Source organism: Lathyrus oleraceus, chromosome 5 (genome assembly GCF_024323335.1).
Source record: "Lathyrus oleraceus cultivar Zhongwan6 chromosome 5, CAAS_Psat_ZW6_1.0, whole genome shotgun sequence".
In the NCBI taxonomy this organism is placed as follows: domain Eukaryota; kingdom Viridiplantae; phylum Streptophyta; class Magnoliopsida; order Fabales; family Fabaceae; genus Lathyrus; species Lathyrus oleraceus.
In genome coordinates this window covers 249,321,957-249,336,119 of record NC_066583.1, presented here as the reverse complement: position 1 = coordinate 249,336,119, position 14,163 = coordinate 249,321,957, and the positions used below count along the sequence as shown (strand labels likewise).

Genomic DNA, 14,163 nt, shown 5'->3' with positions numbered 1-14,163 from the left:
ATGCTTTCAATTTTGATTAAAGTGCCACATAACACAAACTATTTGTAGAAAAAGAATTTAAAATAATGTAAAACTTACTAAAAATTATGTAATGACTCAATATCATTTGTCTACTACCACATGATCTGGTGTTAGAAAACTACACCCTTAAAAAGTCACACTCCCGATGAATGACATATGATTATTTTTCAATCAGATCATATGTGGATCCTCCAAGGTATGTTACTTCCATGAGTGAATATCGTGCTAGTTCGGGTACAAGGAGGATATTCCTAGACCTCTTGTCGACTTTGCTTTATATATTATCAATTTATCCCAGATTGATCAGAGGTATGTTGGAAACTTATACAAGACTACATGAAATTGTATTTAAAGTAATCATATTCATAGTTAATTCCTACACCAAAAGAACAACAACCTTGAAGATGAGAATGACAATGCATGTAGTTTGACCCATGCATGCTCGCACATCTTAGTCATGGCTATTATGACACTCTCTTGTGGAAATATATCGAAAAAATAAGATATTGACACAGCTATCCAAGAAATTTTGAGGGAAGCCAACATTGCATTATGGATAAATAGGATGAAGATGAGGGTCATCAGTTCTCGTGTGACCTACCATATGCATTTTGTTGGATTTGGTATGTTACTTCCATGAGTGAATATCATGCTAGTTCGGGTACAAGCAGGATATTCCTAGACCTCTTGTCGATTTTGCTTTATATATTATCAATTTATCCCAGATTGATCAGAAGTATGTTGGAAACTTATACAAGACTACATGAAATGGTATTTAAAGTAATCATATTCATACTTAATTCCTACACCAAAAGAACAACAACCTTGAAGATGAGAATGACAATGACAATGCATGTAGTTTGACCCATGCATGCTCACACATCTGAGTCATGGCTATTATGACACTCTCTTGTGGAAATATACCTAAAGAATAAGATATTGACACAGCTATCCAAGAAATTTTGAAGGAAGCCAACATTGCATTATGGATAAATAGGATGGAGATGAGGGTCATCTGTTCTCGTGTGACCCACCATATGCATTTTGTTGGATTTGGTTGTATATATATATATATATATATATATATATATATATATATATATATATATATATATATATATATATATATATATATATATAATATATATATATATATATATATATATATATATATATATATATATATATATATACATATATATATATATTATGTTTAGTTATTATTGATGACGATATATTTTATGTGTTTTTATCAAATAAATGAACTTTGATAATGTAACACAAAATTTCAGATTCTATAACTCAGACTCAATCATAAAGGTGTTTGGGATAGTTTGACTTTTATAATTTGGACCCATGTCGAGGTTTGGTTGACATGCGTCTAGATTCTACAATTTGAACCCTTGAAATTGTGTGGATTCTATAATCCTTAACGTTTCATTTGAATTTATTGCATGGACTAGATTGCGCTGACACTTTATATCGGCTATAATGCATAATAAATGTATAAAATTACATGTTTAGTTTATTTGTAGCTTACATTAGAAAAACAATTAACTCTTCTTACTCATATTGGACTCTAACTTAGCTGGAGGATACTATAAATAGATGACTCATCCCCGTCTATTTAGAACCAATGTCGATGTTACACTTTCTTATGTGAAACACCAACTAGATGAAATGAATTAATGTCTCAACCACCGCGACACAAGAAGGATGATCAGGGTTGAGTATTGTCGTTCGTCATTTGATAATGACAAACATGTTTGCATCACCTATATGCAACTACAAAATGAAGAAGATATGAGAATCATTTTTTACTATCTTGTCAACACTATTCCTTGGGACCTTTCCAATTATACGTTACTCTAATCAGATATGTTGATGTTGAAGAAGAATTGCGGTCCAAAACGTAGCGGAAATTAAAATTTCTCCTTTAGAGATCCTTACGAATGGTCATGATCAGTGATAGAATATTTACCTCTTGTGATGATCGAAACCTTTGGTGCAGATCTCTTGTGACGATCAAAACCTTTGATGCAAATCCACGAAGCGATCACGAACGTTGAACGATGACAACGTCTCTACTCAATCCACACGAACGGGTTCCTTCAATCTCAGTGCTAGCTGGTACGAATGAAGGCTTTGAGTGAGAGAGAGAGAGAGAGTGAGAGAAAACGAAAATAATGCAACCGCAATAATGCTTCTGCACAAGGGTTCTATTTATAGAACCACTTGTGTGGGCTTCAAGCTAAAAAGCCCACTTAAGTGTATTTTGGCCCATATCTTATAATATGCCCAAAATCACTTAAGCCCATGGTACCTTACCATATTTCGTATTCTACTCAAGTACACCGTACCTTACGATGTTCTATAATTCACTTAAGGGCACCGTACCTTACGGTATTCCTTAGTTACTCTATCTCTCATCAATCCGTCCTTTGTGTGTGACCCTGTAGGTTTTCGTGACGTTGGCAATTATATTAAATCACGCGTTTAACATAATAAACAGTGAGCGGTATCTAGCAACACATCACTGCTACCCAAGACACGAAAATGTCATGTGATCTGACAATTCCTTCTGTGATAATAATTATGTGTATAATTACCCTTTTGCCCTTATGTCTATATTGAACACAAGGCATAGACCGTGTCATCCTTGTTCAGTTCAATATTGGGCCCATAGACATTTATCCTGTTACGCAGGATGGGCAAATTCCATCTAGGACACTCATGTCCCTCAGCATGCTTTGTGGAGTACCCATCAACTATCTTTATGGTTATCCAGTTACGGACAACGTTGGATCAGCAATAAAGCACTCGACTCTACATCTAGGATCCATAGTGGTTTCAGGTCGAAGAGTGGTATACACCATTATCACCATGAGAACAACTTATGACACTTTGCATAACTTTCTATATAGTATTCTCATAGCGGGTCAGTCCGGTATAAATATTACTCTTAATATTCATACCTATGTTTAAGACTTGATAACTCTTTATCCATGATCCATGAGATGTGATCATCAGTCTACAAACATAATAGTCTTAATGCTTTAATGTTATCCCACTTCACACTAAAGCTCGACTACGGATACTTTAGGAATAGTGTCCCTATGTTTAATGTGTTCTCATGATTAAGTCACACTTAATACATTAAACGGACTATCTATTCCAGGGACTTTATTAATCAACCATAATAAAGAGAATGCCTTTTATTATTCGATACAAGTACCAAAATGTATTGGCCTCTAGGGCTTACACCAACAGATGTTATTTGTTCAAATCTGATTCGTCCAAGGACGTTTGATAAAATCAAGACATACATATTTGAGTTTGAGGAAGAAGTAACTAATTTGTCAGATCTATAATATTGTTTGTATTTAATTGATCTTTTTAATTATTCACAACTTTTATTGGTGTATGACATGAAACAAGTTAATTTCATGTAATTTAATGGAAAGTTCCTATTCATCGTGTTTATTCATGAATTTAATTATTTTAGATTCTAAAATCTGGAAGTCTCAAAATCACAATCCAAATTCTAAAATCTTAAGATTTTTTTTTTATCAATTCTAAAAGTTTACCAAAACTTTAACATCTCAGTGACAACTTCGAAAATGCATTTCCAAAATTTAATTCGGAGATGCATCTTCGGACTCACCCTATCAATTTATTTCAAATTTAACATTTTAGTGACAATTCAGAAAGTGCACTTCCAAGATTGTGAAGCGGGAATTTAAAAATCTTCCACCTTTGCATATCATTCAATTCCGAATGTACATTTTCAGAACTGTCGAACGTGATTTTTAATAAAATAGAATCATGTATGCTCTAATTCATCATGATCAAACACCATTACCATTTTGTCACAAAACACTTACAAAAAATCCTTCCATTCTCATTTGACATCGGTTCGAGAAAATGTGTGTGTCTTTTTAAGCTGTGTGGTTATCTTTTGACAAATAACAAATAGAGATTTAATGTGATTTGTGGTTTACATAACCATGACATGTGTGACAAGTTAGCCGACCATCCCATCACATGCCGTCTTATGTTGGAAGAGAAGAAAATCGTTTTGGATATGACATCTTATATGGTGCAGCCCCAAAACACACTTGCAACTTTGAAACATAAAAGACCCAAAAATATCTCAAACATCAAGCAAGTGTATAATATTTGTGTCATTAACAACAAGTAGTTAAGGGGGGATAAAACTAAAATGCAACAATTGTTAAAACTTCTGGATGATAACAATTATGTATCTAGGTATCGAGTGTGCGAAGATGGAATAATTGTTCAAGATATATTTTTGAGTCATCTAATTCCATAAAGTTGTTTAACACGTTTTCTACTATGCTTATCATTGATTCAACATATAAGACCAACAAATACATGCTTCCACTATTGGAAATTATCGGTGTTACCTCTACCGAGAAGATTATTCTGCATAATTTGTATTTCTGGAGAGCGAAAAAAAAAGGAAAATGTTACGTGGGTCTTAGAAGTGTGTCGGACAATTTTGAAGGACAAAGAAGACACGTTGAAAGTAATTGTCAGTGACCGCAATTGGTTGCAGAAATGCATTTCCGTAAACTCAGGATTGGGTGGTTCCGGAAATATCTTTTTGGAATTTCCCCTGGTACAAGATAATTTTTTTAAGGTTCATATTGGTTTAGAACTTGTATAAAAATGAGTCTCACATCTCATATTTTTGTATCAAATCACATTACACCATAATGAACATCAATTGACATGTTGCATATGTTTACTTCAACGACATGAAACCCTCAATTGAATATAAGTTCAATAAGTACACCCCTCTTGTAGATCTGAAATTCATACTAAAGTATCTCCTACAATACTTCGACAATCAAAAAGTTATGAAGGTCGAGTACCGTTCACCCTCGATTGACAATGAAGAGGATATTTAGTTAAGCAACTTTGAGCTGAAGACATATGTAAATTTAAGGGTTATATGTAATATATTTTTCCATTACGAAATCCGATCGAGCAAGATGCAACGATTGCGAGATCGATCAAAGATATTATGAAGATGTTGAAACATCCATTTGTATATTGAAATGTAATGTTCGAAGTATGTTGACTATTAACTATATAACGTTTCATTTTTTATGTTATCAATGTTAATTTATATTCGTTTTTGCATCTTTTCATTCTGCGTTTGTTTCTAGTTCAATATATTCGAAAAATAGACCTTCGTAAAATTTATAAAGATGCATTTTCGAATTAAATTCAGTCAAATATTTGTTACGTGACTCAAAAATAAATGGATGATGGTGTGTGTTTGAGGTGCGTCCGATCGATCCAGAGATGCATTTCCAAAATTTAAGAATAATTTTGATTTTTCACAATGGTGAAAAAACAATCCTTAAGATCAGTTAAACAATTCCTATAACATAATCACTTCTTTAAATTAAAAAAATTCAATATTTTTTTGTCAATTCCAATAGGGCCAATCCCAACCCAACTCTTTAAGGCCCACTATAAACCACCCAAATCTAAACCAAACCCACCCAGCCCAGCCGCAGCAAGAAGTCTCAGAGTGATTTTTTTCTCCAATGAACCCTGTCACCGATCACTCCATGTCCCTCCCCCAGCCGCCTCCTTCCCCTGCGCGAGTCTATTCCGGTAAACATCTTTCTCTATTCAAACACATAGTTGTTTTACTTTTCCAAGAACTAACCATGTTTTCCTATTAATAGAAAAATCCCGAGATTGCGTAATTTTACTACACCATGCATTAGGTGCAATATGTTCCCTAATTTTTATTAATGTGTCTCTCATATAAATACGATAATGTGCCACATTGGTGTGCTTGTTTCAACGCGATATGTCCAGTAGCACACAAGGATATCGACTTCATGAAACTTAAGGAAGTTCTGTTGATTTCTTTGAAGTTATTATTTTCTTCCAATTTTGTGTCTAAGTGTTACTACACTTCTTATCACTCTAACTTCCCCCATGAAAATACCAACGAATTTGTCCGATTAAACTGATTTTGAATCAAACTAAGCTTTTCAACAATGCTTCCAATTTTGATTAAAATGCGACATAACACAAACTATTTGTAGAAAAGGAAGTAAAAATAATGTAAAACTTACTAAAAGTTATGTAATGACTCAATATCATTTGTCTACTACCAAATGATATGGTGTTAGAAAACTACACCCTTAAAAAGTCACACTCCCGATGAATGACATATGCTTATTTTTCAATCAGATCACATATGGATCCTCCAAGGTCTGTTACCTGCATGAGTGAATATCATGCTAGTTCAGGTACAAGCAGAATATTCCTAGACCTCTTGTCGACTTTGCTTTATATATTATCAATTTATCCCAGATTGATCAGAGGTATGTTGAAAACTTATACAAGACTACATGAAGTGGTATTTAAAGTAATCATATTCATACTTAATTCCTACACCAAAAGAACAATAACCTTGAAGATGAGAATGACAATGCATGTAGTTTGACCCATGCATGCTCGCACATCTGAGTCATGGCTATTATGACACTCTCTTGTGGAAATATACTGAAAGAATAAGATATTGACACAATTGTCCAAGGAATTTTGAGGGAAGCCAACATTGAATTATGGATAAATAGGATGAAGATGAGGGTCATCAGTTCTCGTGTGACCCACCATATGCATTTTGTAATATTATTATGTTTCATTTGGATTTGGTTGTATTTTAAGTACACAATTATCATGTATCCAACTTAACATGTTACATTATATATATATATATATATATATATATATATATATATATATATATATATATATATATATATATTATGTTTAGTTATTATTTATGATGATATATTTTATAAGTGTTTTTATCAAATAAATGAACTTTGATAATGTAACACAAAATTTTAGATTCTATAACTCAGACTCAATCATAAAGGTGTTTGGCATAGTTTGATTTTTATAATTTGGACCCATGTCGAGGTTTTGTTGACATGCGTCTGGATTCTACAATTTGAACCCTTGAAATTGTGTGGATTCTATAATTTTTAACGTTTCATTTGATTTTATTGCATGGGCTAGATTGCGCTGACACTTTATGTGGGCTATAATGCATAATAAATGTATAAAATTATGTGTTTAGTTCATTTGTAGCTTGCATTAGAATTTTTTTTAACTCTTCTTACTCATATTGGACTCTAACTTAGCTGGAGTATACTATAAATAGATGACTCATCCCCGTCTATTTAGAATCAATGTCGATGTTACACTTTCTTATGTGAAGCACCAACTAGATGAAATGAATTAATGTCTCAACCACCGGGACACAAGAAGGGTGATCAGGATTGAGTATTGTCGTTCTTCATTTGATAATGACAAACATGTTTGCATCACCTATATGCAACTACAAAATGAAGAAGATATGAGAACCATTTTTTTACTATCTTGTCAACACTATTCCTTGGGACCTTTCTAATTATACGTTACTCTAATCAGACATGTTGATGCTATTTGTTCAAATATGATCCGTCCAAGGACGTTTGATAAAATCACGACATGCATATTTGAGTTCGAGGAAGAAGTAACTAATTTGTCAGATCTATGATATTGTTTGTATTTAATTGATCTTTTTAATTATTCACAACTTTTATTGGTGTATGACATGAAACAAGTTAATTTCATGTAATTTAATGGAAAGTTCCTATTCGTTGTGTTTATTCATGAATTTAATTATTTCAGATTCTAAAATCTGGAAGTCTCAAAATCACAATCCAAATTCTAAAATCTTAAGAATTTTTTTATCAATTCTAAAAGTTTACCAAAACTTTAACATCCCAGTGACAACTTCGAAAGTGCATTTTCAAAATTTAATTCGGAGATGCATCTCCGGACTCACCCTATCAATTTATTTCGAATCTAACATCTTAGTGACAATTCTGAAAGTGCACTTCTAGGATTGTGAAGCGGGAATTTAAAAATCTTCCACATTTGCATATCATTCAATTCCGAATGTACAATTCCGGAACTGTCAAACGTGATTTTTAATAAAACAGAATCATGCATGCTCTAATTCATCATGATCAAACACCATTACCATTTTGTCACAAAACACTTACAAAAAACCCTTCTATTCTCAATTGACATCGGTTCGAGAAAATATGTGTGTCTCTTTAAGTTGTGTGGTTATCTTTTGAAAAATAACAAATAGAGATTTAATGTGATTTGTGGTTTATATAACCATGACATGTGTGACAAGTTAGCCGACCATCCCATTACATGTCGTCTTATGTTGGAAGAGAAGGAAATCATTTTGGATATGACATCTTATATGGTGCAGCCCCTTAACACACTTGCAACTTTGAAACATAAAAGACCCAAAAATATCTCAAACATCAAGCAATTGTATAATATTCGTGTCATTAACAATAAGTCGTTAATGGGGGATAAAACTGAAATGCAACAATTGTTAAAACTTCTGGATGATAACAATTATGTATCTAGGTACCGAGCGTGCGAAGATGGAGTAATTGTTCGAGATATACTTTTGACTCATCTGATTCCATAAAGTTGTTTAACACATTTTCTACCGTGCTTATCATTGATTCAACATATAAGACCAACAAGTACATGCTTTCACTATTGGAAATTGTTGGTGTTACCTCTACCGAGAAGATTATTCTGCCGAATTTGTAATTCTGGAGAGCGAAAAAAAAGGAAAACGTTACTTGGGTAGAAGTGTGTCGAATAATTTTGAAGGATAAAAAAGACACGCTGAAAGTAATTGTTAGTGACCGCAATTGGTTGCGGAAATGCATTTCCGTAAACTCAAGATTGGGTGGTTCCGGAAATATCTTTTTGGAATTTCCCCTGGTACAAGATAAATTTTTTAAGGTTCATATTAGTTTAGAACTTGTATAAAAATGAGTCTCACATCTTATATTTTTGTATCAAATCACATTACACCATAATGAACATCAATTGACATGTTGCATATGTCTACTTCAACGACGTGAAACCCTCAATTGAATATAAGTTCAATGAGTACACCCCTCTTGTAGATCTGAAATTCATACTAAAGTATCTCCTACAATACTTCGACAATCAAAAAGTTATGAAGGCCGAGTACCGTTCACCCTCGATTGACAATAAAGAGAATATTCAGTTAAGCAACTTTGAGTTGAAGACATATGTAAATTTAAGGGTTATGTGTAATATATTTTTCTGTTACGAAATCCGATCGAGTAAGATGCAACGATTGCGAGATCGATCAAAGATATTATGAAGATGTTGAAACATCCATTTATATATTGAAATGTAATGTTCGAATTAGGTTAACTATTAACTATATAATGTTTCATTTTTTATGTTATCAATGTTAATTTATATTCGTTTTTGCATCTTTTCATTTCTGCGTTTGTTTCTAGTTCAACATATTCTGAAAATACACCTTCGCAAAATTTATAGAGATGCATTTTCGAATTAAATTTAATCAAATATTTATTACGTGGCTCAAAAACAAATAAGTGGTGTGTGTTTGAGGTGTGCCCGATCGAGAGATACATTTTCAAATTTTAAGAATAATTTTGATTTTTCACAATGGTGAAAAAGCAATCCTTTGATAATCACTTCATTAAAATTGAGAAAAATCAAATTTTTTTGTCAATTCTAATAGGGCCAATCCCAACCTAACTCTTTAAGGCCCACTATAAACCACCCAAATCCAAACCAAACCCACCCAGCCCAGCCGCAGCAAGAAGTCTCAGAGTGATTTTTCTTCTCCATTGAACCCTGTCACGGATCGCTCCCTGTCCCTCCCCCAGCCGCCTCCTTCCCCTGCGCGAGTCTATTCCGGTAAGTATCTTTCTCTATTCAAACGCATAGTTGTTTTACTTTTCCAAACCCTGTGTTGTATTTCATTCCATCTTTCTCTATTTGCGTAAGAGTAACGTTATTGTATTTAACAAAAAGGGTTAATTTCATTCAACTATGGTTGTTTATGATATACACTATGTTTCATAGATGAAAGACGCTTTTTCTCTGCCACTGTATCTGAATTCTAAACGCATTGTTTTCTTAGGTTCAAAATCAATTTGATTTATTTCTCAGAATGAAGAAGCATGGAAGTAGAATCCCTAATTCCACTGAAACTTACGAGGAGAGTGAGACTGATGAGTCACTATCTTCTTCTAGTTCATCAGAAGATGTGGGTAACTTCAAATCATAAGTTATTTATTTTATTTTACTTTTTATAAAAACAAGTAAACCTAGGTCATAGTAAATTTGTGCTGTTATTGATTTTTGGTAATTTTAGGATGAAGAGGAAGAGATAGAGAAGGTGCTTGCTGATGTAACTTTTGAGGAGTTGCAGAAAGCTCGATCGAACGGGGCACATGCGGTTTTTAAGAAACGCGGAGAAGACAAGAAGTTAAAAAGGGCTAACAAGAATAGGTGTTGTATTTGTAACTTAGAAGTTAATTCATAGGTTTCATTATAAGTGTCGTATTTGAATTGTGCTTGGTTCTTAGGCTATGTATAGATTGGTGGAATCCAATGGAATGAAGTGGTATATAATCAGATTCCATTGTTTGGATTTGTAAATAATGGACGTAGCGGAATGGAACATGATGGAATCCATTCCATCCTATTTCATCCAATCTTTCAATTTTCATTCACCCAATTTCGGGGTATGCAATGGGATGAACCAATTTGTTTTGTTCCATTCTATCAAATTACAAAAAATGCACAAACAATAGAATGAAATCTCTGTTCCATCATGTTCCATTCCGCTCCGCTACGTTCTAGTCCATCAATCCAAACATAGCCTTAGGAAAATGTTTAGTTGTATTGATTTCAATGATAAAACGAGTTTCATTTGCAAAATAAAGTAGAGTAGTTAAGTGGGTTGAAATGCAAAATAAGGGTATAGTAGTAAAAAAAAATTAATGTTTTATTGATGTGCTAAACTGACCATTAATTTGAAACATAAAAATTGGAAAGAAGACAGTTATAATGAGACAGAAGGAGTATTTATGTGACAGAGTTGTTTTTCTTCTATTCTAATCCTTGTTGTGCAAATAAAATAATTTCTAATGTTTGACTAGGCCAATGGAAGCTAGTAGCAAAAAGCCAGTTCCTGCTTTTAGAGATGTCATCCAAGCCCCTAAGAAGGTAGGAATGTTTGTTACTTGTGTAGAGTCTATTGATCTCTGCTGCTATCTTGTGTTGTTCATTAACATGTTAAATTTAATAGTTTCAAATTTCAAAATCATTATTTATGAATGCTATAAGCATGCATAGTTTTTTTATTTGGAAAACAATTTGCAGGCTCATAGAGTGGAGGAAACCCAACTGCTTATTGTTTCCTTGCTCTACACATGCACCCACTTTTTCAGTTGCAGTTAAGACTTTAGGTCCAATATTAATTTATGAATACTTTGAAATATTCAAACTTTAAGGATTGCTGTATATGATGTGGAATTTGTGTTGAATTTGAAAATGAGCATGTATATGTATATGATCTTTCTGTTTGATATATCTGGATGATTTTTCCTGAAATATGCATGCCTTCATAAATTTTCAGGTTGTACGTGACCCACGATTTGAATCTCTTTGTGGTACACTTGATCCTGATGGGTATGTTCACATCTGTGTGTGTGCTTTTTGTTCTACCTTTTTCTTGTTGTGTTCATTTGAGTGAGAAATGTTATTATTTCAATTGCAACCATGATGAAGAGCTTATGCATTTTTCATACCACTGTAAAGTCATGCTGATTGTTTCTGTGTTTTTCCATTCAGAGCATGTCTAACTAAGTGATTTTATTCCACTGTTTTTGTTTTAATTAAGAGCTAGTTATCACTGACCTGGAGTAGTCAACTTAGTGAGAATGTTGAAGTTGTAGACAGAAGAACACAAATAGATCCGTAAAGTGGGTTAATACTTTTCTGTTAAAAAACTTCAAATGCTAACTCAATATATTAGTTTTTACTTTGCGCTAGAATCTGTTAGATAGTATTGAAGGATCATCAAGTTATTGATAAATTTGCTCACACTTGCAATCGTCATTTCCTGACTATTTTTATTTAAGAGCTTTTTTGTCCATGTCATGAAGTAATCAACTTTTTGAATATGGTTAAAGACATTATATCCATGAGTCAAATTCTTTATTTTGACTCAATATGTATTATGGTTAAAGTCATTAGATCGTTATGCTGACCGATATTTCTAGTGGTGCTAAAGAAGCGTCAAATGATTTATTCATCTCCAATTCATTTATATACTATGTAGACAATGTATGATTGATTCAACACCCAAATTAAAGCACGACCTTGGAGATTATACAATTGATAGTTCTAACCTATGAAGCAAGAACACTTTGAATACGACTCCGACACTAATACAGTGACACTGATAATAATTTGAAAAAATGAATAAATTAAACGTAATCACAAGTGTTGGTACATGTGTCCGACAAGGACACAGACACACCTTTTTGTAGAGGTGTCGGTGCTACATAGGTTCTAATCCAGCTCATAGGTTCATTGGCTGTTTAGTTGGTTTTGTTTAATTATTTATGGATTGTACTGCCGAACAATTTAATGCAAGTGTTTATGTTGCTATTTTATTTTGAGCAACTGGGTTTGACTAAATCTGGAAGCTTCTCTTGTTTTTCGTAATGTGAACTGCGTAGCACTAACAAATATTATGTATGCTTCGACTTGCAGGTTTAGAAAGAGATATAATTTCTTATATGAAAAGGATCTTCCCGCCGAAAGACAGGTAGAGTTGCAGATCTTAACTGCAAAATGTTGTCTATAACTTATTTTATGACTTCCCTCCCACAACATCTTTATGGTGTAACAGGCTCTTAAAAGGGAAATGAATAAACTCAAAGATCCTGAGCGGAAAAGTGAAATAGAAGAACGCATATCATGGGTTGTAAGTATACATGTCTGTTGGAAGTTTTGCTTCACCGTCCAAAAGTGTGGCATTCATTAATTTACTTGATCACATTTGAATGTCTTTTCAGGATAAACAGTTGAAATCTGATTCAACAAAAAATGTTGAGACAAGTATTTTGGCTAGACACAAGAAGAAAGAAAGAGAAGCCGCAAAGCAGGGAAAACGTCCTTTCTATCTCAAGAAATGTAATTTTTCTTTTCTTTCCACGCCATTCTATCTCTTTTTTCTCCACTTTCCATGCTTGTGTTAATTTTATTATCTTTATCTGAACTCTATAGAGAAGTTCTTTGCTGAACACAATATGCGACAGATTCAATATATGTGGAGTCAATATTGCAAGAACAGAATCACTTTTATAACCATTGATTAACTTCAATTGAACTATTTGATTTCCCTTTTCACTTGTAGCACACTGGTGGTATTAGCGGCAATTTGAAAACATATTAAACAAATGAGTTTAAATAAAATGAAATATCAACTATATATATAATGACATATTGTTTTGTTTTTCAGCTGAAATCCGAAAACAAAGGCTTATTGAAAAATATGAGGATCTCAAGGTATGCATCTTAGAACATCTCTCTGTCCCCGTTCACCTTGTTTTCATTGTATAATGTCATTCATTGCTTGTATTTTCCATTAATTCTATCTTATTCACCATTTTTCAGACATCTGGAAAACTTGAATCATATATTGAGAAAAAGAGGAAGAGGAATGCTGCAAAGGACCATAGACTCATGCCATATCGTAGATCCAGTGACAACATAGAGTAAGGTTGTTAACATTGTACTGGAATGTCACAGCCAAAAAATAGTTATATACATTTTGTATACTATCTTTGGATTTTGATGATGATCCCTGGTTGAACACCCCCAAATTCTGGTTTTTAGGATAATTATGTAGTGTTGTATATTCTGCAAGATTTACTAACAACCACATTTTTGGGGCTAAGGTAAGAGTCTTTTTTGTTTGAAAATGGGGCAGAGATTTTGCAATTATATAGGTCCCTTGTTTTTGTAATTCTTTCAGGATGAATATGCTTTAATTTAATAGAGTATTTTTTTATAATTATGACCATTTTAGTTGATAAATAACTTCTCATGTTTGTCTGAATATAAAATAGGATTTCAAGGGTTTTATGATCATGGAGATTATATTTATGTTATTGATTACATGTTCTTAGT

The 14,163-nt window shown here is 33.0% G+C and overlaps 1 protein-coding gene across 2 annotated transcripts; it reads left to right on the top strand.

Moving 5' to 3' along the window:
- Nucleotides 1-5,564: 5,564 nt before the first annotated feature.
- Nucleotides 5,565-14,050, top strand: LOC127083551 (uncharacterized). Of its 2 annotated transcripts, none has more exons than XM_051023863.1 (10): nt 5,565-5,673; nt 10,097-10,222; nt 10,331-10,467; nt 11,121-11,187; nt 11,600-11,652; nt 12,742-12,796; nt 12,881-12,955; nt 13,047-13,164; nt 13,493-13,539; nt 13,648-14,050. In XM_051023863.1, the coding sequence occupies exons 2-10, from the start codon at nt 10,127-10,129 to the stop codon at nt 13,750-13,752; spliced, it is 753 nt and encodes a 250-aa protein (XP_050879820.1). In that variant the 5' UTR covers nt 5,565-5,673; nt 10,097-10,126; the 3' UTR covers nt 13,753-14,050. The 2 variants fall into 2 exon arrangements, with proteins under 2 accessions (XP_050879820.1, XP_050879819.1); XM_051023862.1 differs by lacking the exon at nt 5,565-5,673 and adding an exon at nt 9,709-9,870.
- Nucleotides 14,051-14,163: the final 113 nt, after the last annotated feature.

Coding starts and splice junctions, on each gene's coding strand:
- LOC127083551 (XM_051023863.1), top strand. CDS start 10,127: ATGAAGAAGCATGGAAGTAGAATCCCTAATTCCACTGAAACTTACGAG. Junction 11,188..11,599: donor TCATCCAAGCCCCTAAGAAG/GTAGGAATGTTT, acceptor ATAAATTTTCAG/GTTGTACGTGACCCACGATT. Junction 13,540..13,647: donor AAAAATATGAGGATCTCAAG/GTATGCATCTTA, acceptor ACCATTTTTCAG/ACATCTGGAAAACTTGAATC.